At 37.7% G+C, this 22,302-nt stretch overlaps 1 protein-coding gene and 1 long non-coding RNA gene across 2 annotated transcripts in view; both read left to right on the plus strand.

The window, feature by feature from the left end:
* Positions 1–20,326, plus strand: part of LOC138126098 (uncharacterized) — a 404,235-nt gene extending 383,909 nt beyond the window's left edge. Inside the window, exons 2-3 of the mRNA XM_069041781.1 lie at positions 7,714–7,955; positions 8,010–20,326. Of these exons, the coding sequence (XP_068897882.1) occupies positions 13,123–15,063 (1,941 nt within the window). The 5' untranslated portion in view covers positions 7,714–7,955; positions 8,010–13,122 and the 3' untranslated portion in view covers positions 15,064–20,326. The remainder of the gene's footprint in view (positions 1–7,713; positions 7,956–8,009) is intronic.
* The window catches only part of LOC138126104 (uncharacterized), a 103,072-nt gene that overhangs the window by 49,664 nt on the left and 31,106 nt on the right, over positions 1–22,302 (plus strand). The gene's annotated exons all lie outside the window — the stretch shown is intronic.

Genomic DNA, 22,302 nt, shown 5'->3' on the forward strand with positions numbered 1-22,302 from the left:
GTACAAACATTCCAGGGCAATTGAAGACTACATTTGTTTTAAGAGCCTTAGATCGGAAGTGAAAACTAAAATAAAAGCTGCATATAGGAACTTTATAGTAAACATGAATGATAAAATCAAGACAAATCCTAAATGTTTCTGGGGATATCTGAATTCAATGAGAAAAACAACTTCAATTCCGGCTGTTATGAATGATAGAGGATTAATAATCAAAGATCCTAAAGATATTGTGAACAAATTTGCAAATTACTTTTCTCAGTCGTTTAATAGAAACAGCATTTCTAGTATTAGTACACACAACCCAACAGTCAATCAAAATGTTTTCTATGTTGACCGGGTAACAGAAAGGGAAATAGTATTAGCGATAAGTAAGCTAAAGAACAATGAAACTTGCGGTCCTGATCAGATACCTTCTTTCCTGATTCGTGACTGTAGACATCTGTTGGCACCTCCGTTAAAAGTAATTTTCAACTCCATAATTAAGTGTTCTGCGTTTCCGGTTAAGTGGAAGGAATCACGAATTACTCCGGTTTATAAAAATGGTGACAGGTGTGAGATAACTAATTACAGACCTATTGCCATTATTAACAACTTTTCAAAAATATTTGAACTTGTACTTTTTAATCGCATCTACAATCATGTTGCACATATGACATCCTTCTTTCAGCACGGTTTTCAGGCCCGAAGATCTACGGTTACAAATTTACTTTCGGTAACGCATTTACTCCAAGTAAACTTGGACGCTCGTAAACAGATTGATGTCATCTACATGGATTTCTCAAAAGCGTTCGATCGTGTTGATCACAAGTTACTCTTGACTAAACTGGATAGTTTTGGTTTTTCGGACAATCTAATTCAACTTATTGCGTCTTATCTTAGTGACAGGGCCCTGTTCGTTCAGTACAGAGGTTTTAGTTCCGGGCTGTTTCAGCAACTTTCTGGAGTTCCTCAGGGAGCTGTCCTTGGTACTTTGTTCTTTGTTATATTTAGCAACGACATGACTGACCTCCTGGATGTGCCTTTTCAACTATACGCAGATGATCTAAAAATGTATGTCATAGAAACCGACGAAGACTGTCTTAAACTACAGCGCAATATTGATCTGATTCAAAACTGGGCAAGAACTAACAACCTTCTTCTTAATATTAATAAGTGTAATGTAGTAAGTTACTCGAGGAGGGACACTATTATCAGGTTCAACTACTCGATTGAAAATTCGGCATTACAGCGTGTTAATGAGTTTAAAGATCTGGGAGTTGTGTTCGATTCCAAACTTACATTTCGGAGTCACGTTGAATATGTTCTGTCTAAAGCGTATAAATCTCTGGGCTTCGTCATACGAAATGGGAAATTATTTGATAATCCACAAACTCTCCTTTGTCTCTATAAAACGTATGTAAGATCTACACTTGAGTACGCCAGTATTGTTTGGTCACCCTGTTACAAAGTTCATATTTGGTCTCTTGAAAAAGTCCAGAGACGGTTTGCCAAATCTTTCATGTATTTTTCTTCTGGTGAGTATCCACAGAGAGGTGTGCCACACGAGACCCTTTTAGAGCAGGTGCAGATTCCATCCCTAGCTTCTAGGCGTAAATTAGCCAGCATTAAGTTTCTCTCAGACGTTTTTAATTGCTCAGTTGATTGCCCCTACTTGTTATCTCAGTTTTCCATCAGAGTTCCCTCTTTTAGTTGTCGTAAGCATGGTACCTTCTATCTAGATACTGCAAGAACCAATCTGCTACAATATTCTAGCCTATATCAGATGGTTAAGAATTACTCTGATGTGGAGGGAAAGTTAGACGTTTTTTGTACCAACAGGCAAGAGATCAGAGCACTAAGTTCGTATACAACCTAATCGAGTTTCCATAGTCTTCTCGCCATGAGAATCAGTAGTATTAATAGCTGATCTTTTTCAGTTGACTCGTAATTGGGTTTATACACCTGTGAGTCAGCTTTACAATAATAATAATAATAATAATAATAAAAGATAATCAATTATTTAGCAAATGAAAGGCTTAACGAATGGTAAATCATACGGCCCAGTTTTTTATTATTTTTCTCATAATTTGATATTGCCGCACTAAGTTATTTCGCGAATTTTGGGGCAGCCAGAATGATTTTTATGTTTATTTTTTTTCTTTCTTAGTCACGTAAAGAAAAAAGAACAAGGTAAATAGTTGCCAATTGATAATTTCGATTTTTTTAGAAGCTCTAGAATTTGCCTCGTGTGTCAAATACAGGTGTCCCAAAAATGGCGTACTAACGGTGCACTACGGTGTAGAAGAGATTACCGTAAACGTCAGAAAAATGTTAAAAAAATTCTATTGGACTTATTTGCTGATTTGGGGGTCTTTGAAAGTGGCACTTAACACGTCAATTATTTTGAAATATATGTATGAAATTGTCATGACAGCTACCTCTAATCGTACATATTATCACAAAGTACAAAATCACCCACTACTAATATTTAATCCTGCGTAATAGAGAATTTAGAAGCTTTGGAAATGGAAAAAAATATTTTAAATCCACTACGGTAATATTGCAAGGTAATAATGTACGAATATATCTTTGTTTACATTGTATTACCGTTAATAATAATAATATAATACAAAAATTTATAAATATTTAGAGCTCTCCGTTGCTATGAGAAATCTTTGGTGTTTAGAAAAAATTTCGATTTTACCATTTATAATTTCAGCAACAGGAATAGTACCGCAATCACGTGTTAAAAATTTAAAAATTTTGGAATTAGAGAACACATTGGTGGTTGAAATTCAAAAAGGTATATTATTATACTCATGTCATATCGTGAGGAAATTCCTTAACATTGACACAGAACATAATACACAACAAAGTCAAAATGCGGAGGCGAGACGCCGGTAATTATGTTGATAAGCACTGCACTATTACTTGATAGTAATATCCGTAATAGTGTATGTACTCCGGCAAAATTGCCGTGCCGCCGGGTGGAGGTGGGATAGTGAATTGATTTTTTTTTGTCGGAAACATTTTTTCCATGTCCAATTTTTTTTTAAATCAATTGTCAATGTCAAAATTTCCTCAAAGACCCTAAAACCTTTCGTTTCGGGACACCTCTATCGTAAAATCTCCCTAGATCAGGTTTGAGGTTATACTTATCAGTAATGCTAGCGTAACATTTTGACGTTGACTTTTTTGACAATCCAAATGTTTCTGACTAACCTTCCAATTAGGTCTAACTTCGGTATCTGTTATTGACACTAATGCCTGCAAAGGAGTTTTATTTGTTACCGATTTATCCTCTAATACGAATCCCACGTCTAGAAGCCAATTACGAATTAATTTGAGTAAGTGTGAAGCATCTGCAAACATGTAGATGTTGTTTTTTGTTATAGGATGTTCAAATGAAGTGTTATCTGCATTAATTCCTAATTCCTTCCATAATCCCATATTACTTGCTCCACAATCGCTTACGCAAGCCACAACGTCTGTACGCACCTCAACAGAACATCGTAACGCAACATCGTCGCGTAACAATTTTTTGTTGCGCGTCGAAGATACGGTGTTCTTGAGGTTGAGGCGCAACAGAACATCGCCGCGTATCATGGGCGCGAATGTAATGCCGTTCCACCAGTCTTGTAGTCGCTCGACGCACAGATGGACATTGCCGCAGCAGCTTATATAGGCGCTGGTGGCAGATACAGTTGTATACTAGTAGAAGTGTGTATAGTTTTCGTTAATTACTGCTGGAATTAAAATTTCAAGAAACTAGCGGACTCCACAAGAATTTCACCAGAATGTCACCAACTGATTTTGAGTATTTAATTAATTTAGTTGGACCAAAAATAGCACGAAAAGATACGAGGTGGAGAAGAGCTTCTTTCTATCCAAGAAAGGCTTGCTGTAACAATTCGATTTATAGTGACTGCTGACAGGTGATTCTTTCACGAGCTTGCAATATCTGGTAATTGTTCACTTTAACTATTTCTGGAGTTTTCGCGTTTTTTCTGGCTAGACAACCTCAGGGCGTCCTCCTAGATCGTCTCCCACCATTCAAACCTTGTGCAAATGCTTTTTTTTTCTCTCTTGTTGTTTCAAGGTCGTGTCAAGGTCACGCCAATGTCTTAGTACGAGTATAACTAAAGGGTAAGGAAAATTTATTTGCACAAGGGTTGAGTGGTGGAAAACGATGGAGGAGGACGCCCTGAGGCTGTCTAGCCAAAAAAAACCGGGAAAATTCCAGAAGTAGTTAAAGTGAACAATTACCCAATATCTCTTTAAAATTTCTAAACAATCGATAAGCGTTATAGAGGGGATTTTTAGTGTCCCATAAAATTTCTTTAGCTCGATAAATATCTATTAAAAATAGAGTTATTTCTTCAGTCCACTCCATGACGTTATTCAAAACTGACTGACCCTAGTCTAAACGCTACTTTGTTACGCCCTCCAGTCGAGACTTGCACCCATGTGGTGCAACGCGAGAGCGCAACATTTCTTTGATGTGACACTGAAAGACCGACAACTGATGGACGCTGTGATGTTGCGATGTTACGCTGTTGCGCTGTTGCGGGGTGCCGTCCACACTTGATACGCGACGATGTTGCGTTAAGGCGGCCTTACACCAAGGCAACAATTGGCAACATGTTGCCCGCAACATTTTTTAGTAATTAATAAAAAATGTTGCAGGGAACATGTTGCCAATTGTTGCCTTGGTGTAAGGCCGCCTTTACGATGTTCTGTTGCATGTTGCATGTTTGTACGCACCTTTGCATGTCTGTACGCAGCTTTATAGGAAATTCTGTGCAGTTCATTGACAGTAATATCTCCTTAGTTATTTTTTGGTCAAAAGCTATATACAAGGGGTTGCTTCCACTGAGCAAATAGACCTCTGGCCATTACAACCTGCATTTGGTTGTGAGGCCCTAACACTTCATCTTTAGATGTATCGTATTCCTGGACTGACTTCACTTTGACTTCATCAACTTGAATAACAACAATTTTTTCAAATTCTGAGAACGACTCTCCGACAAGACTTAACATTAGCAAAACATCTTTCAAAATTCCTTGACTGACATCGATTTGAGAAACCCATTTTCTTAAAGACGATAATGAGGGTGAAGGGATAGTGAAGTTTATTTCTCAGATAGAGATAACATTTCTTACTATAATATCGCAATGTAAATGCTACAGCTATCTCATCTCGCTTCCAGTTAATTCGCTTTTTCTTTTTAGAGAACAAAGCTATTTGATTGTCAGTGAGCACTTTTTTTAAGAGAATTAGAGACTTTTCTGAATTTTTTGATTTTGGACTTCTGCAGCTCTTAGTTTTATAATATTTCAATTGATCTCTGAGTCCTTTAAGTTTTTTTCCAAAAGTTTTTTTCGTTTCAATATGCTCTGATTTCAAATCATTAATTTTTTTCAGTAATTGATCGTACTTTTCATTTTCTGATTTAGCTAGTGAAGTTGTAGGAGGGCACTTTAGAGGTGAGTTATCATTATCTAATCTCAAATTGGTCTCATTATTGCAGTCAGTCATGATGAGTTTCTCTACTTCTTGATGTCTTTGTTTTTTGAGAAGTCTTCTAAAGCGATCAGAATCGGTATTTGAAGTTGTGGTAGAAACGCTTTTGCTTGGCAGTCCCACTGTTGGAACTGCTGTTTTTTTAAAAAAAATTTCTTAAAGGTAACCCTAAAATTAAAAAAAAAAACATTCAAATATACTAACTTCAAGTACAATGAAAGTCTGTATTATTTAAATATAGGTTTAAATTTAGCTCAAACAAAGATAAAATTATTATTTTTTTATCTAGCAATTCATTCTGCAAGTCCCTTTCGTAATCGATTTCGACAAAATGTTTTGAACAAATCCTATTCGTTTCTGGATTCAATTTATCTTCTCTCTTGCACCTGTTAATCCATTCATTTCTCATTGTTTGAGACACCATATCTTTAGATTTTGGAGCAGAGTGAAAAATTATATCTTGTCCAGTACCTTTTTTTGTATTATGGTTATTTTTGCAACCAAAGACTGCGCATCTTACTCCCGGCATTATGATTTATGACCCACTTCTGTAGGTAATATTTAATAACAACGTGGGAATACATAAATTTATACTTTTCTTACCTTATCCGCTGTATGTATATAAGTGTAGTATTAAAATATAAAGTACAAACTAAAAGTATCTTCAAGATCTTATAAACACAACATACGTCTTTGCACTAAACTACTCACTAATAACAAATGCTCTACGTGTTTCGGTTCAATTGCCTCCTACGAAGTATGACGGATGTTTCCGTACCCAGGAGTTTGAACCTATGACACGTCAATTGCGTGTACGAGAGTGTTTTCTTGTTACGCGTAGGGGTTTCGCACAATGTGGACCGTGATTTCAAATAAGGATAGATACTTCAGCTTAATTCAAAGATGTATTGATGTTTCTTGGTCTACATTTACTTATCAACTAACTTAAAACTAACGAAAATGTACAAAGGTAAATTCGCACCCCCTCTCCGCTGGTGGCCTTTTGCTCCAACAGTAATAATGTACGAATATATCTTTGTTTACATTGTATTACCGTTAATAATAATAATAAAAATAATTGATTTTTTTCCATATTTTTTTCATGTCCAATTTTTTAAAAAATCAATTGTCAATGTTAAAATTCCCTCAAGGACCAGGCTGTACCACCCTAAAACCTTTCGTTTCGGGACACCTCTATCGTAAAATCTCCCTAGATCAGGTTTGAGGTTAGGTTATACTTAGTTATCAGTAATTTTCAAATGTCAGAAAAGTTTCAGGTGTAACCAAATTTTATACCATAAGACAAGAAATAAAGACGATAATGACACTAAAAAGTGCAACTGAACAGGAAAATGGGAATTTATTTAATGGGTTAAGCAGTTTACCTATTAATTTTCAGAATCTAACCCCCAATCGTCTTCCGAATATGATTCTGCGGAAGAGGAATGTCCTCAATTTCAATTGGTAGATTTCCCATCAACTTTTTCCAGTTTTCTCTAATCAGTTCCTCGCAGTGACGAACCCACATATTAAAAGAAAATACCTCGAATATGATGTGAGCATCTTTACTGCAATTTAGCATGGTCGGTTTTTCTGTCTGCATTTCTTCACGTAGTCTAATCTTAGCCAATTTTTCTCGTTGTGTTAGATCCTTGTTTTCGAAAACTCATTTAGTCCCGGTTGTATAAAGCTTAGTTAACATCGTGTCAGCTAACAACGTGTCAAGTCGGAAATCCGCCCGTTTGATTGTTATACAGGATGTCCCAGAACTCGCGAATCAAATTGAAACTGTATATTCCTTGATGGTAATGAAGGTAAAAAACGTTTAGAAAAATATTCAGGGTGCAACAGCTTTTTAGTTATGAAATAATCAAATTGACCAATAGAGCTCGATCTAATTTTCCCTTTATGAGAAAATTGAGTACCTTCCCTCAATTGCCAAGCAACGTATAATTCGATGAATAATAAAAATTTGTTACACAGTCTAGGACTGGTTTACAAATCTATGAGGGGCATGGTGACCAACTCAATAGACCGGGACCAATGGCTTAACGTGACTTCCGAATCACGAGACAGAATATAGCCTTTTTTTTATTATTTTTTAAATTTCGCCCTGGGTCGGAATCGAACCCGCGACCCTCGCGTCCCTGAGCCGAAACGGACTCCCTTAGGCTATATTCTGGTCAACTTGTCGAAACAGACGTCAAAAGTGACAGCTACTTTTGAAATAACCAAAAATGGGATAATTTTGCCGAAGGCAGGTGAACAAATGTGTAGCATCTAAATCAGGGAACGCAAGAAGTTTCTTCTTCCGGCAATGAATGAAATATGGTTTGTTATGAGTGAAAATTTCCAGAGCAAATGTAACCTTGAGGGGTATGGGAAATTGACGGGAGGGATATGATGAATTGAACCTTTGTGGATGGAAGGTAAAATGGCGACGTAGCGTCAAGTGAGTAATACATATTACTACCTTAAAAATCTTAGTAAAAAGTGAAATATGCAGGGCCTGCGAATTGAATCGGAATCACAAGAAATTTATCCTGACTCTTGTGCATACACTCTGCATCTGCAACGTATTCGCGCAGCTACACGAGCGGGACTCGTCATCGTCGAAATGAAAGAAAAGACTTTTAAGAACATTCTTTACATTACAAAAAAAGCTGGAGTTACACGTAGGTTTTGAACAACAGATCAAGCATAGTGGCAGTTCTGAAAGAAAGAAGACAAAACTGGATTGAACTAACCTATTTATTTTAGCATCATTATTAGTAAAAATTTAAGATCAAATTTTATAACTAAACGATGTAGAATGCAACAAATGAAATAAGAAACATGCAAAATAAAAAGAATAATTTATAACAAGTGTTCAAAATGGCCACCTTTCATCTGAAGGAATAGGCGAGCTCGTTTTATTAAATTTTCCCTTGCCAGTCTAAGCATATTAGGAATAACAGTAGCCAGTGTTTCGGGAATTTGGTCATTTAGTACTTCTAAAATATTGATAGATTCGCGGTAAATATAGTTCTTCAAATATACTTTTTCTACCGTCGTCATCAAAGGACTGATGAACAGCATCTTCAGTCTCTGGCGTTCTAACTTCTCGCGGGGGACCACCAATTTCTTGTCAGGTAGGCACCAAGGACCCAGTGTCTCGAGCACGGTACACCAACCGTAGAAATACGTTATAATTTGGATGTGGCAAACGTCGTGGAAAACGTACCTATTGCATATTCCATTGCATCCTCACGTACATTGCGCCGGCACTCTCCATAAATTATGAGCATTTCGGCATACTCTGCAGCAGCCTGTATACATGACTTCAATACGAAGTTTGACAATTTCGAATCAAATTATAACTTGACGTTGTCAAAATCTTCACAGTTGCCCAAACATTTACTTGAAATTCCATACCATTCTTACTAGAATTATGTTGCTAGGCAATTCAAACCTTTGGTTAAATTTACGTGAAATTCAAATTAACAGCGTCCTTCTGATTGGTCAACTTTAATTATTCATTACAAAAAATCGATTATACCCTGTCCTTTTTTTTAAACGCTATTGCTTTCAGTTATCACCAAGGAAAACGCACTGTAAGTTTGATCCGCGAGTTCTGGGACAGCCTGTATATTCTCCAATCAGATCGCTTGACATTATGTTAACTTTAACAACGACTTGACATCGTTTTATACAACCGGGCCTAAACTTTGTATTTTTATTTAAATGCATGGATTTATTAGTACTGGATACTGCAATACCCTATAAACGTACAGTTGCGGCCCCTACAAACTCAGACAGTGCAGCGTGACAAATAAAAAATGTTGGCTGTGTAACATGGTCCTAAAATTGCAGTTTATAAAATGTCACCCAACTGAAAGAAAGTCAGTGGCGTATAAGATAAGAAATTTGAAAAATTGAACAATTCAAATACAATAAAGTTGTTTGAATTTGTACATATTCGATCTTTTTTCCTTTTCTCTCTTTACTTTTTCTTTTGTTGTTCCTTACATTTTAGTTAGTTTAGTTCTTTATCTATTAGATCTTAGCATTTAGTTTCATTGAAAGTGGTTGCACTCTACCATCGTGTGTCATTGGCGCGTTTTTCGATTCACGATTCGTCTGTTCGAAAACGACCATAAAACCCTCCCTCTCGGGGAGGCCAAAAAGAAGAAAGTAGTTAGTCTCTGACAGTTCGTTCGTCGGTAACTACAAAACTCAAACATCTCGAACACGAAGTGAGTTCCACCGCGCACAGAGACACGAGCGAAATTCAGACGTCCAGCCCCAACGGTAAGTCGTTTTTGAATTTATTGAATCGCGAATCCCGTAACAGCTCTTCGCTTAGGTAGGCTTATAATCAATAATCGGTTGATATAAGTGCCCTGGAGACACACATTTTTTGGTCCTTCGAGCCGGATCGCATTCAATTTGTTTTTTTGTTTTGTTTCGTTGTCGTAATTACTGAATTCAAAATTTAGTACTAAGTGTCTCTAGCGCAGTGTGACCACTTTCGTCTAGCGAGTACCGGGTATCAAGAAGGACTGTTTAAGTTGGCAGTACAATTGAGAAAATTTTTTCATTCGGTTATTTATAACACTGCAACTGGATATGTTTTGTTGGTTTATTTGACAAATATCTGATATAGGTATAGCATTAACAACGACAAGCCACCAACAACCGGAAGTTACTCCTGTTATACGATTTAAAATACGATCCAGTGTTACCAACTTAAACAGTCCTTCTTGATCACCCCGTAGATTAGCACTATCATTAGTTCGCATTTTAATTCTATTTCTTCTCATTTCATTCGTTTTTCATTCATTTCGCAAATCATCAATTGAAAAATAACGGTACGTACGTACGGTCGGTGGACAAATAAAACTGGGACACTTAAAATTTAATCTATGTAAATCAGACCATTGAATTGTCAATATATTTGTCAGTGTCTATATAATATGTCATACCAAAGTTAACCTATTTGTGATAAAGCCGTAATTAAACCATGCAAATTTGTAAATTTTGACTTATGTGATGGTCATTTTTGTCCCAGTTTTATTTGTCCATCAACTGTACGTACTTCATTGTACTTTTCGGGTTTTTCCAACATCTGTTCGCCAAGTGCCGAAAGAGAGGTAAAATTTCGTTCCTATCGGTCGTCGAATTGTTGAAAATTTATTACTTGTTTCCGACCTTTTTGCTTACCTCCCTTGGTACTATGGCGGCCAAAAAATTTTGGCCGTCACTTTCTTGACATTCAAGTAAAGTGTAAATAAACCTTTAGGAATCGTAACCCCACTTTCGATTCTTGTCATTTTGACAATCAATTTAAACTGTTTGAAGCTCAGATATTCCAAAAATCCGACATGAATAAACAAAATTAGAGCAATCGTACATAGATAACCTGAGGTAAACGTTTTGTGTAGTAGAAATGACAAAATAATTTTGAGTTTTGAAATTTACCACCCAAAAAATAACGTTCATAATCAAGACGGTAATCATGATGACAATAAAGTACGGATTACAATTATTTTTGCTCAATCCGCGACGGAACAACCAGCATTGCGAGCTCTGCTAAAAAGACGTTTTGCACGAGCCCAATCAATTTTTGAAAAATTTGAGCCACTACATTCCGCGATTATTGCCTACGTCGCCACTCAACCCGAATCCGATTTGGAAGCCGAAGAACAAAACCGGATGGAATTTTTCGAGGCATTTGACGAAATTGACGCGGCATATGTACGGTACTTTCCGGAAGTAGAGCGCGCCGCATCCAATCTCAACTCGATCAACTCCTCTTCGTCAACGTGTTCGAACTTACGGTTGCCGAAATTATCATTACGTACCTTCGACGGTAATTTTAGCGAATGGACCTCGTTCATTCAATTCTTCGACAACGCAATTCACTCGCGGCCGGAGTTAGCACGGATTGAGAAATTTCAATATTTGATTAGTAGCCTGACAGGGGAGCCTTTAAATTTGGTAAAAGCGATAACTCTTTCTGAGGAAAATTACCCAATTGCGTACAGTGCTCTAGTAGATCGGTACGAAAACAAGCGGAAACTATCATACCACTATTGGAACACGCTCAAACAGCTTCCCAAATTGACATCCGAATCAGCGTCCGGACTACGCAAGCTTTCGGATAAGTTCAAGGAAAATCGGTCCGCCCTTATGGCCTTAAATCTTGCAGAATCGCTGGAAGATTTTATGTGGTTCCAACTGCTGTTGGAAAAATTAGACCCGGACACTCGGAAATTGTTTGAGTCGGACATACGTACACTGGGACCAGCCGAGATTCCTAAATTCAAACAATTAGCGGACTTTATCGAAGGTCAGTGTCGCGTTTTGGATTCACTAGGAAAATCTCGGGAACCTGCGAGTACAACCAATTCGTCTCGTCAGGTAAACACGACGTCGAAAGCGAAATCGGTTTTTATAGTGGACTCGTCACCTCAAAATTGTGCACTGTGCACTGGAGAGCACGTCATTTACAAATGTCCGGAGTTTACGCCGAAAACTTCGCGACAACGGTTTGAAATTGTAAAGTCTCGACGACTTTGCATCAATTGTCTTCGCCCTGCACATAATGCAAATGCTTGCAATTCGAAATCGTCGTGTCGTGTGTGCAAAGAGAGACATCATACCATGTTGCATTTCGAGAAATCGTCCGCTACTACGGCCACTCCCGGTGCACCATCGTCGACGCTACCGTCCGCGTCCAGTACCACCGTCGCCGGTACATCGTCGTCATCGTCAGCTGTTGACTCGTCATTAACAACGCTGACTAGCGCGATAGAAAACAAAATTGTGCTTCTCGCAACGGCGGTGATCGAAGTAAAGGATGCTCGAGGTCACTTTCAGCGCGTTCGAGCCGTTTTGGACAATTGCAGCCAAGGCAGCTTTATCGCCCAAAAATGTCTTCGTCGATTAGGTCTGCGATTCACGCCGTCGAAAATTCGCGTGAGAGGAATTAACCCTGGCGCGGAGTCAACCTCCCCAGGATTTGTTGAATGCCGTATCCAGCCGCGAAACAAACCAGACCAATCGAAAACCATCAATGTCCATGTGCTACCCCAATTAGCGGGCCATATGCCGGCCGGTCCCGTAGATATCAGCAATTGGAAGCACCTTTGCAATTTAGAACTCGCGGACCCGGATTTCAATACTCCCCACCGCGTTGAGATGCTCCTCGGCGGTGACCTCTACGCCAGCCTTTTAAACCAGGAGTTTTATTAGGCTCCGGGCCCGGTGAACCCGCTGCAATCAACACCGTGTTCGGCTGGGTGATAAACGGACCCGTCGATATTCGCACCCCGTCGGTAGTTCATGCATGTCTCACCACGGTTGATTCGGACTCCTTGGAGTTCACGTTGAAACGATTTTGGCAACTAGAGGAAGTACCGGAAAAAACATTCGCAAATCCTAGCGACGCGCAATGCGAGGAATTATTTTCAGCCTCGGTAACTTGGAGTGAAAACGGCAGGTACACGGTCGCGTTACCGTTCAAAACATCGGCAAGAGAATTTCCAAATTTCCGAGAAATTGCAGTGCGACGGTTTTTTTTCCTCGAAAATCGGTTAATTCGGAACCCCGCTCTCCAAACGGATTATGTCGCGTTCATGCAGGACTATTTGGAAGCGGGTCACATGTCGTTGGCGCCACCCGCGAGGGGCACCACAGCGCGAAGCTACTACATACCGCACCACTGTGTGCAAAAGCCGGACAGCGCTTCCACGAAGTTGCGGGTAGTTTTCGACGTCAGCGCCAAGTGCGCCAATGGTCAATCTCTGAATGACACCCTGCACACCGGACCGAAGCTTTTACAAGACATCGTCAGGGTACTTCTCAATTTTCGCCTCCACCGAGTAGTTTTTACAGCCGACGTTCGCCAAATGTACCGTCAAATATCGATTCCGCCCAACGACCGGGAATTCCAACGGATCATTTGGCGGTCGTCTCCGGACGATGCGCTGCAAGATTACTACCTAAACACTGTCACTTACGGAGTTTGCTCAGCCCCCTTTTTAGCTATTCGTACGCTCCTGCAACTTGCGAGCGACGAACAATCGCGTTTTCCTCGAGCGGCAGCCGTAGTTCGCAGCGACATTTACATGGACGACATCGTCACCGGTTGCGATTCGGTCCAAGACGCTCTCGAATTGCAAGAGCAATTAATTAAGCTGCTACAATGTGGCCAGTTTGAACTGAGGAAAAGGGCGAGCAACGCGCTCCCGCTAATCGAACATCTGGACTCCTCTTTCCGGCAGGACGTTCGTGACTTTGATTCCGGAGATTCAGTTGCCTCCGTGAAGATTCTCGGTCTGCAGTGGTTACCATCGCAAGATGTCTTTTCGTTCAAAGTAAAACCGACCGACCGCACTTGTACAAAGCGAACCATTTTATCGGAAATTGCTCGGATATTTGACCCTCTCGATTTTTTATCGCCCTTAACGTTTTTCGCTAAGCACCTGATACAACAGCTATGGTGTCTTGGTTTGTCGTGGGATACCCCCCCTGCCGAAATAACCCACCGATGGGAGCAGTATCGATCTCAATTACCGGGGATGTCCGAAATCAAATTAAAGCGTCATCTATTAACCAGGCAACACCTCTCGTGCGAGTTACATGGATTCTGCGATGCCTCGGAGATGGGCTACGCCGCGGCCGTGTATTTACGCGGGGTGGACTATAACGGTGACGTGTCGATCAGCCTGGTGATGGCCAAATCAAAAGTTGCCCCTCTTAAACGCCGGTCCTTGCCCCAATTAGAACTTTGTGGTGCTCACCTGCTGGCAAAACTACTTAGTTATGTCAGTTCATTGTACGTCAAATGTAACATCACCGTCGTGACCGCTTGGACCGACTCGATGATAGTTTTAGGGTGGTTGCGGGCGTCACCTCACCGTTGGAAAACTTTCGTGAGCAATCGAGTTGCGTACATTCAGGACAAGGTACCTTCGGAATGCTGGCGTCACGTTCGGTCTAGTGATAACCCAGCAGATTGCGCATCGCGAGGCCTACTTCCCGACGAAGTGAAAAATCACAATTTGTGGTGGCGCGGCCCGAACTGGCTGCACCAAGACCCTGATTTTTGGCCAAGCGAACCGTCGACGGCTTTCCTCCGTGAAGAAGCCATGATTAACAGCGAAACGCGTCGCACCATTTTGTTAATCGCCACCGAAGAAAACGCCTTAGATCGCTTAATCAAAAATTGTTCGTCGTTGTCAAGGATCAAAATCATCATAGCGCATCTTTTTCGTTTCGTTAACAATTGCCGTGTTGCGTCAAATTCGAATCGTCGTTTTGGACCAATTTCGCTCGACGAACAAACCACCGCGATGAACGTCTTGATCAAACATACGCAACGTTCGGCCTTTGAAGACACGATCCGCAAACTGGAAGACAAGCAACAATGCGCCAAGCCGATTCAGCGACTAGCTCCGTTCCTTGATCAAAAGGGAATTATACGGGATGGGGTAGTCCGCGTCGCGACGGTGAAGACTACCAACGGCAGCATTCGACGCCCGGTGGTGAAGTTGTGTCCGTTGCCATCGCAATAGGAAAAATGCACCGCATTTTTGGCGGGCAGAATGTTTGAATTTGTACATATTCGATCTTTTTTCCTTTTCTCTCTTTACTTTTTCTTTTGTTGTTCCTTACATTTTAGTTAGTTTAGTTCTTTATCTATTAGATATTAGCATTTAGTTTAATTGAAAGTGGTTGCACTCTACCATCGCGTGTCATTGGCGCGTTTTTCGATTCACGATTCGTCTGTTCCAAAACGACCATAAAACCGTCCCTCTCGGGGAGGCCAAAAAGAAGAAAGTAGTTAGTCTCTGACAGTTCGTTCGTCGGTAACTACAAAACTCAAACATCTCGAACACGAAGTGAGTTCCACCGCGCACAGAGACACGAGCGAAATTCAGACGTCCAGCCCCAACGGTAAGTCGTTTTTTAATTTATTGAATCGCGAATCCCGTAACACAGCTCTTTGCTTAGGTAGGCTTATAATCAATAATCGGTTGATATAAGTGCCCTGGAGACACACAAAAGTTAATATTTTATTGTATCACCGTTACCATCTATGACCATTTGGAGTCTCCTCGGTATTGAAAGAACTGTGCGTTGTACACAATCCACAGATATTTGCTCCCATGTATCCGAGATGCTTTGAATTAATTCTTGACGATTTTGAGGCAAGATCTTAGTATTAATTTCTTTGGCCATGATACCCCAAATATTTTCGATGGGGTTGAGGTCTGGGCTTCTCGCTGGCCAGTCTAATGTGGTTACTTCATTAGTTTGCAAAAAATCTCTTATTAGATGCGCTGTATGAATAGGGCAATTATCCTGTTGGAATACAAAATTATTTCCAAAAATGGGTAGAACTGAAGGTAACATTGCTTGCTCCAGAATATCTCTATAAACTAAAGCTGTCAATCGTTCTTCCACTATAACATATATTCCCGTTCCACGGGAACTCACCCACCCCCAAACATTCACAGAAAAACGTCCGCTACGCTTAATTTTATGAACATATTGTTCAGAAAATCGTTCACCAACTGGTCTATAAACACGAACCCGTCCATTACTGCATGATTGAAAAGTTTATTCATCTGAAAAGACTACGTTTTCCCAAAAGTTGACATTGTTTATATGTTGATAGGCGAAACGCAGTCTTTCTTCTTTATTTGCTTCTGACAAAAATATCTTATTGGCCGCGCTTCGATTTCGTAGTTCACTCTCTTTTATTCTTTTTCGACTTTTGCTCTTATTGCGGTACTAAAGGGGTGCTCCCTTAGAAAATTAACTAAACGCATATCTTCACCAGCGTTTGATATTCTCTGCCGCTCTGAAAGAGTTTACGACATTTTAAGATCATCTCGTAAGATTAGCAAAATACCTACGTTGTCGTTTTCTTCTAATAATTCCAGTTTCCTCAATTTTTCGTTTTGCCAAAAGTACCGTGTTTTTATCAACGTTTATTTCATTTGCGATGTGCCTAATGCTCATACCGTCCTCTAGCCTGGTTCTAATTATCGACTTTTGCAGTTCGTTTAATTGAGGCATTGTAAAAATTGTGCACGCTTCTGACTTAGAAAAAACTGACACTGACATTGCCATACCGGATAAAAGTCAAATGTGCACATTACAATTTTTTTGAATTTGGCAGAATGTGTCAAAAGCCGGTGTCTGAGTTTGCAGGGGCCGCAACTGTATGTCGACTTTGAAAAAACATATCACAGACTTCGGTACCTTCCCCCATTTCATTCTAACCTGTATTAAAATATGTTTCTCTCTGTTATTACAATACGTATGTCGTTTTGATGTTTCCCAAATGTCAATTTTGAAGTTTGAAATTCAAAAGTCTGAACCTGTGGTCTGAACTGTCATAAAACTTGATGTTTTAATTTCTAACATTATTCCTGCATTCGTAAAATAGAATATGTAATTGCAATAATGAAAACCTGCAGAATTTGTTCTACTCCTTACAGTTCTTCAAGACACTGGTATGTACCTAAAATAGACGATTCTTTACAAATACCCAAGACCTGGGTGAAAAAATGATTTCAGTTTTCCAAAAGAAACCTTCTTAAGAAACAAATGGATATCAGTATGGAAGAGACAATCAAAGTTGCAAAAGATGCGGTCATTTGTTCAAAACATTTTCGGAATTCTGATTAGGATGAATGTAAAAAACCATGCAAAATTTTAAAAAGGGTTTGTATAGGTATCTCCACAATCCCTGAATTTTCCTACCACACCTAATGCCCCCTTTAATCCCAATTTCGCAGAAGAACATTGTAGTGGCAACAAAGGTAGAGCGTATAAAACTTAAATATTTACTTTCTCTTTCATAACTTACTTACCTATTTTTAAAAATTGTTAGAAAATAAAACGACGGCTACTCAATCAGTAGATTCGAGATATAATGCAGATGTAACAGTAGAACATTTTAGTAGCCCTCGAAAAGCAAAACGACATGTAAATATGATCCAACAATATGTTGACGAGCAAAGGGAAATACACTACGAATGTAAGAAAACTGCGAAAGTTCTAAACAAAAACAAGATAAGAAGTAAACTTAACAAAGTTGTATTATTTAATAATGAATAATGTTTAGAAAAAATTTCGATTTTACCATTTATAATTTCAGCAACAGGAATAGTACCGCAATCTCTCTTTAAAAATTTAAAAATTTTGGAATTAAAGAACACATTGGTGGTTGAAATTCAAAAAGGTATATTATTATACTCATGTCATATCGTGAGGAAATTCCTTAACATTGACACAGAACATAATACACAACAAAGTCAAAATGCGAAGGCGAGACGCCGGTAATTATGTTGATAAGCACTGCACTATTACTTGATAGTAATATCCGTAATAGTGTATGTACTCCGGCAAAATTGCCGTGCCGCCAGGTGGAGGTGGGATAATATGAATAAATATAAGAATCTGTTACGACTAATATTTATTTTGGTGTTTTTTTGTAAGTTTCATGGATACTTGTGAGTTTGAATTTACGCACAAATTAAAGTTAAGTGGTTCACAAAAGTATAGTTGTTGGAGGCAGACAACTCTCTTCACATTTGTAGTCCAAACCTGGATTTCCTTTTGTAAAATCTTTACCAACAGCATTGTCAGTGTTTCACATTAGAGTGAAAAATACCTGGCTTTAGACGAATTAGTCATTCTTAATATGTTCAAGTTCTAAAACAATAATACTTGATAGAGTTAACGGTTCAAATACTCTCGAACTGTGCAAACTTCAGAGAAACAGATTAGAAAAAAGATGACACGAATGACAGGAGAGTAATAAATAATTGATAGATTGAGAATTTAAACCAATCAGTTTCGGGGGACTCTCTAAAGGATAGTGCTAATACCCAGATAATGCGTTGAGAGCGACAGAAATACATAGATGGTACGTCTTGTTCAACTATGATGGCTGTACACCGTATCCAGTACTAATAAATCCATGTGTAAATGTAATTACGGCTTCAATAGCGCAAGGGCCTTCATATCAAAATGACTGACATACAGTTGACATTTTACGTTGCCAGTCTAATAACTATCAAATAACCAGTGGCTTATACCAACATGACAACACTTTGACAATTGATTTAAAAAAAATTCACAGATCTCGCAATCCTTGCAACCATCGGGGGGTGTTGAAAACAAACACGATATACATTGTATGATGAACACTGATTATTACAATTTTAAAAATAGCAACACCAAATACAAAAAAAAAATGGAAAATGTTGCTTACTTGATGGCTAAACGAATTAAGGAAGTGAATATACTTACAGTGCGTTTGTAAAGTTCGGAATAAATTCGATAAAACTGTAAGTATTAATTTCTAGACAAATCCTCAAACTTCAGTACTTTACTTATGTTGACATCTTTTCATCTTCTAATTATGACGTCATCAATAATTTTTAAAATGACAACCCCCGCTTTTATCTTCTTTTTCTGATAGGCCTTCGTACTAGCTAAACGATGAGTGAAAAAAATTGATAACTTACATAAAGTCCATTCACGTTGGATTTTCCCTGCCAAATTGTTGTCAGGTTGCAAGCCTGCGCCTCCTTTCCTAGTAATTTTTACATTATCGTGTTTTATTCGTGATAGAGCGATTTGACGTCTTTAATTTTGAATGTTAGTTTTTTAATAAAATTCTATTCCTGGCGAAAAGAAAAAAGGTTAATTTTAAAATTGCGTTAACCTTCCACAACAGAGGTAATGTGACGAAACCCGCAAGCTAATACGGACTCAAGAAAAAATAGCTTTAGTTCGAAAATTAATTAGTTAGAATCCTTTAATATTTAATGTATTGTATGTATTAACATGATTATAATCTATTTACGACCTTTATTGAGCAGTTTTAACAATACAACGTTATTTTAAAGGTAATATGTACATCGAAAAAACTTAAATTAGAAAAAAAATCATTAAAAATCAAAATACACCTTTCTTTTGTGGTATGCAATTGTAACAATACATTCTTGAAACGTCACAACCACAATCAAAACGTATATGTGTCTCTGAATAACTAAAATTTTATTGCCAAATTTGTTCCATCATTTAGATGCAATCCTTACTTCCATCGCTTCCAATGAAAGAAACTTCACACAATTTCCTATTGGGTTCATTTTCTATACATAACTTATTCTGGTTCCTCATCACTCATCATGTTAGTCGCAGAAGGTTAAGTAAATGTAGTCATTAAGGGTTTTTTCACTTAATCAACAACGCAAGCAGAAAAATACAACACCAACTGACACTATTTTTAGTGCAAGTGATAACAAAATGGATGTATTATTACCTATTGTTATCCTCTAGAAAGTTTAATAACAATATTTGAAAAATGACTGTTTCTTTGCTGACAGCGAATAACATAACCTCTACAGTCTACGAATGACTTGGTTACTTTATCAGCCCGTATTGGTGACATACACAGCTAAAGCATTTTTGAACTAAAAATCACACCGCTACAATATTGAATTATTTGACCTTGACTAGGAAAATCCAACGTGAATGGACTTTAACAATTCTTGTGAAAAAATGACAAATTTTATGTAAAAAATTTAATTTAATTTTTAATTTATTGTATTTTTAAATAGCTGATCTCAAATAGTAAACGTTTAAAATCAGCAAAAATTTTAATTTAAATTCTACTATCCCACCTCCACCCGGCGGCACGGCAATTTTGCCGGAGTACATACACTATTACGGATATTACTATCAAGTAATAGTGCAGTGCTTATCAACATAATTACCGGCATCTCGCCTCCGCATTATGACTTTGTTGTGTATTATGTTCTGTGTCAATGTTAAGGAACTTCCTCACGATGTGACATGAGTATAATAATATACCTTTTTGAATTTTAACTACCAATGTGTTATCTAAATCCAGAATTTTTAAATTTTTAAAAAGAGTTTGCGGTACTAATCCCGTTGCTGAAATTACAAGTGGTAAAATCGAAATTTTTTCTAAACACCAAAGATTTCTCATAGCAACGGACAGCTCTAAATATTTATTAATTTTTGTGTTATATGTCTGTGTTATATTATGTGAATTTGGAACAGCTATATCTAAAAGATATGCTTGCTTTTGTTGTTTATTTAAAATTATAATGTCTGGTCTGTTATGCTTAATATGAATGTCAGTTAAAATTGTTCTATCAAAATATAACTTGTAACTGTCATTTTCCAAACAACTTTCTGGTGTATAACTATAATGTGGTTGTGTATTCTTTAATAAATTGAATTTAACAGCTAAATTCATGTGTATAATTTTAGCGAATATATCGTGTCGTTTTTTATATTCGCTTTGAGCCAAAACGGTGCAAGAAGAAATAATGTGTTCAATTGTTTCCCCTTCAGTTCCGCAAATCCTACATTTATCAATTATCGATTGTAAACCGCATATGTGTTTTTTATAATTTCTTGTATTTATAACACGATCTTGTATTGCAAATATAAAACCCTCCGTCTCAGGGTGAATATTTGATTTCTTAAGCCATGCATGAGAGGCCTGAATATTAACTTCTGGTTGTTCCAGTTCTTTAAAGTATCTCCCATGTAAAGACTTCTGTTTTATATTTGCTATTGTGTCAGGTATATTTGGCTTAACAATGTCTGAAATTATATTATCACTTAAATTTAAAGGTGTGTAGCCTTTATCGGCTGAAACCAAAGCATTGAAAAAGGTGTTATCACGAGCTCTATTGAGGAAATAATTTTTTAGTGAAGCAATTTGATTTTTTAGCAGTATTTCTAGATTTGAAAAACCCCTACCACCGTTTTCGCGTGGTAAATTAAATCTTTCAATAGCAGATTTAGGATGGTGTTTACTAAATTTAGTAAAAAGAACTCTAGTTTTAATGTTTATGTTCTGTAAATTAGTTTTGGACCATTTTATAACACCGAAAGAATAGGTCAGTAAGTAATGGAACAGCATATGTATTAACTGCTTTAATTAAAATATTACCGTTTAATTTTGATTGTGATTATCATTAATCGGCAAATGTTATTTTTAGGTAGAAAACGCAAACAGTTTCATCTTTTCATTTAATTCCTGTTAAAAAAATATAACTTCCTCGTTGTCAAAAACGTTCATTTTTGGAATCATTCGATTCAGCACAATGAGAATCGAATTTGTAGGTAAATTTGAGGTCTCCTAATTTGTTTTTAGAATTTGCGTCTCTAATAGGTCTATTATTATTGTATTCAAGTTGGAGTCGTTTATGGCTATCTATACATATATTAAAGCACTCGTGGTTTAATAGATCTCGGGAAAATTTTGTTTTTAAAAATTGGTACCTATGGCACAACTATCAATAAGGTTGTCACATGTCAAGTTCAACATTATTGTTAACTGAAGTTTTTAATTTTTAATGATTTTATTATGTACAGTTAATTTCAAAATTATAGAGTACACCTCATTTTCTACAGTGTGAATTGCACTTACATTTTTTGTCAATGATCAATGTCAATTTTGACAAACAAAATGCAAAATCTAACCAAAAACGTGAAAGTGCTCATTCTTTCTAAATTAGAAGAAGGGTGTTCGATCCAGAGGGTAGCCCAGTATTATAACATCACGAAGAGCACCGTGCAGAAGATAAAACAGACATTATTATGGTGTTCTAAAACATCAGTGACATTTTATGTTGTCAAACTTACCTACCTAACCTATATAAAAATATGACGCTCAAATTTCAAAAAGGCATCTTTACATGTGGAAAAAATTGTAATCAATCGACTTCTTGATTTTTGAGGTGTACTAT

This window comes from Tenebrio molitor, chromosome 3 (assembly GCF_963966145.1).
Source record: "Tenebrio molitor chromosome 3, icTenMoli1.1, whole genome shotgun sequence".
NCBI classification, from domain to species: Eukaryota; Metazoa; Arthropoda; class Insecta; order Coleoptera; family Tenebrionidae; genus Tenebrio; species Tenebrio molitor.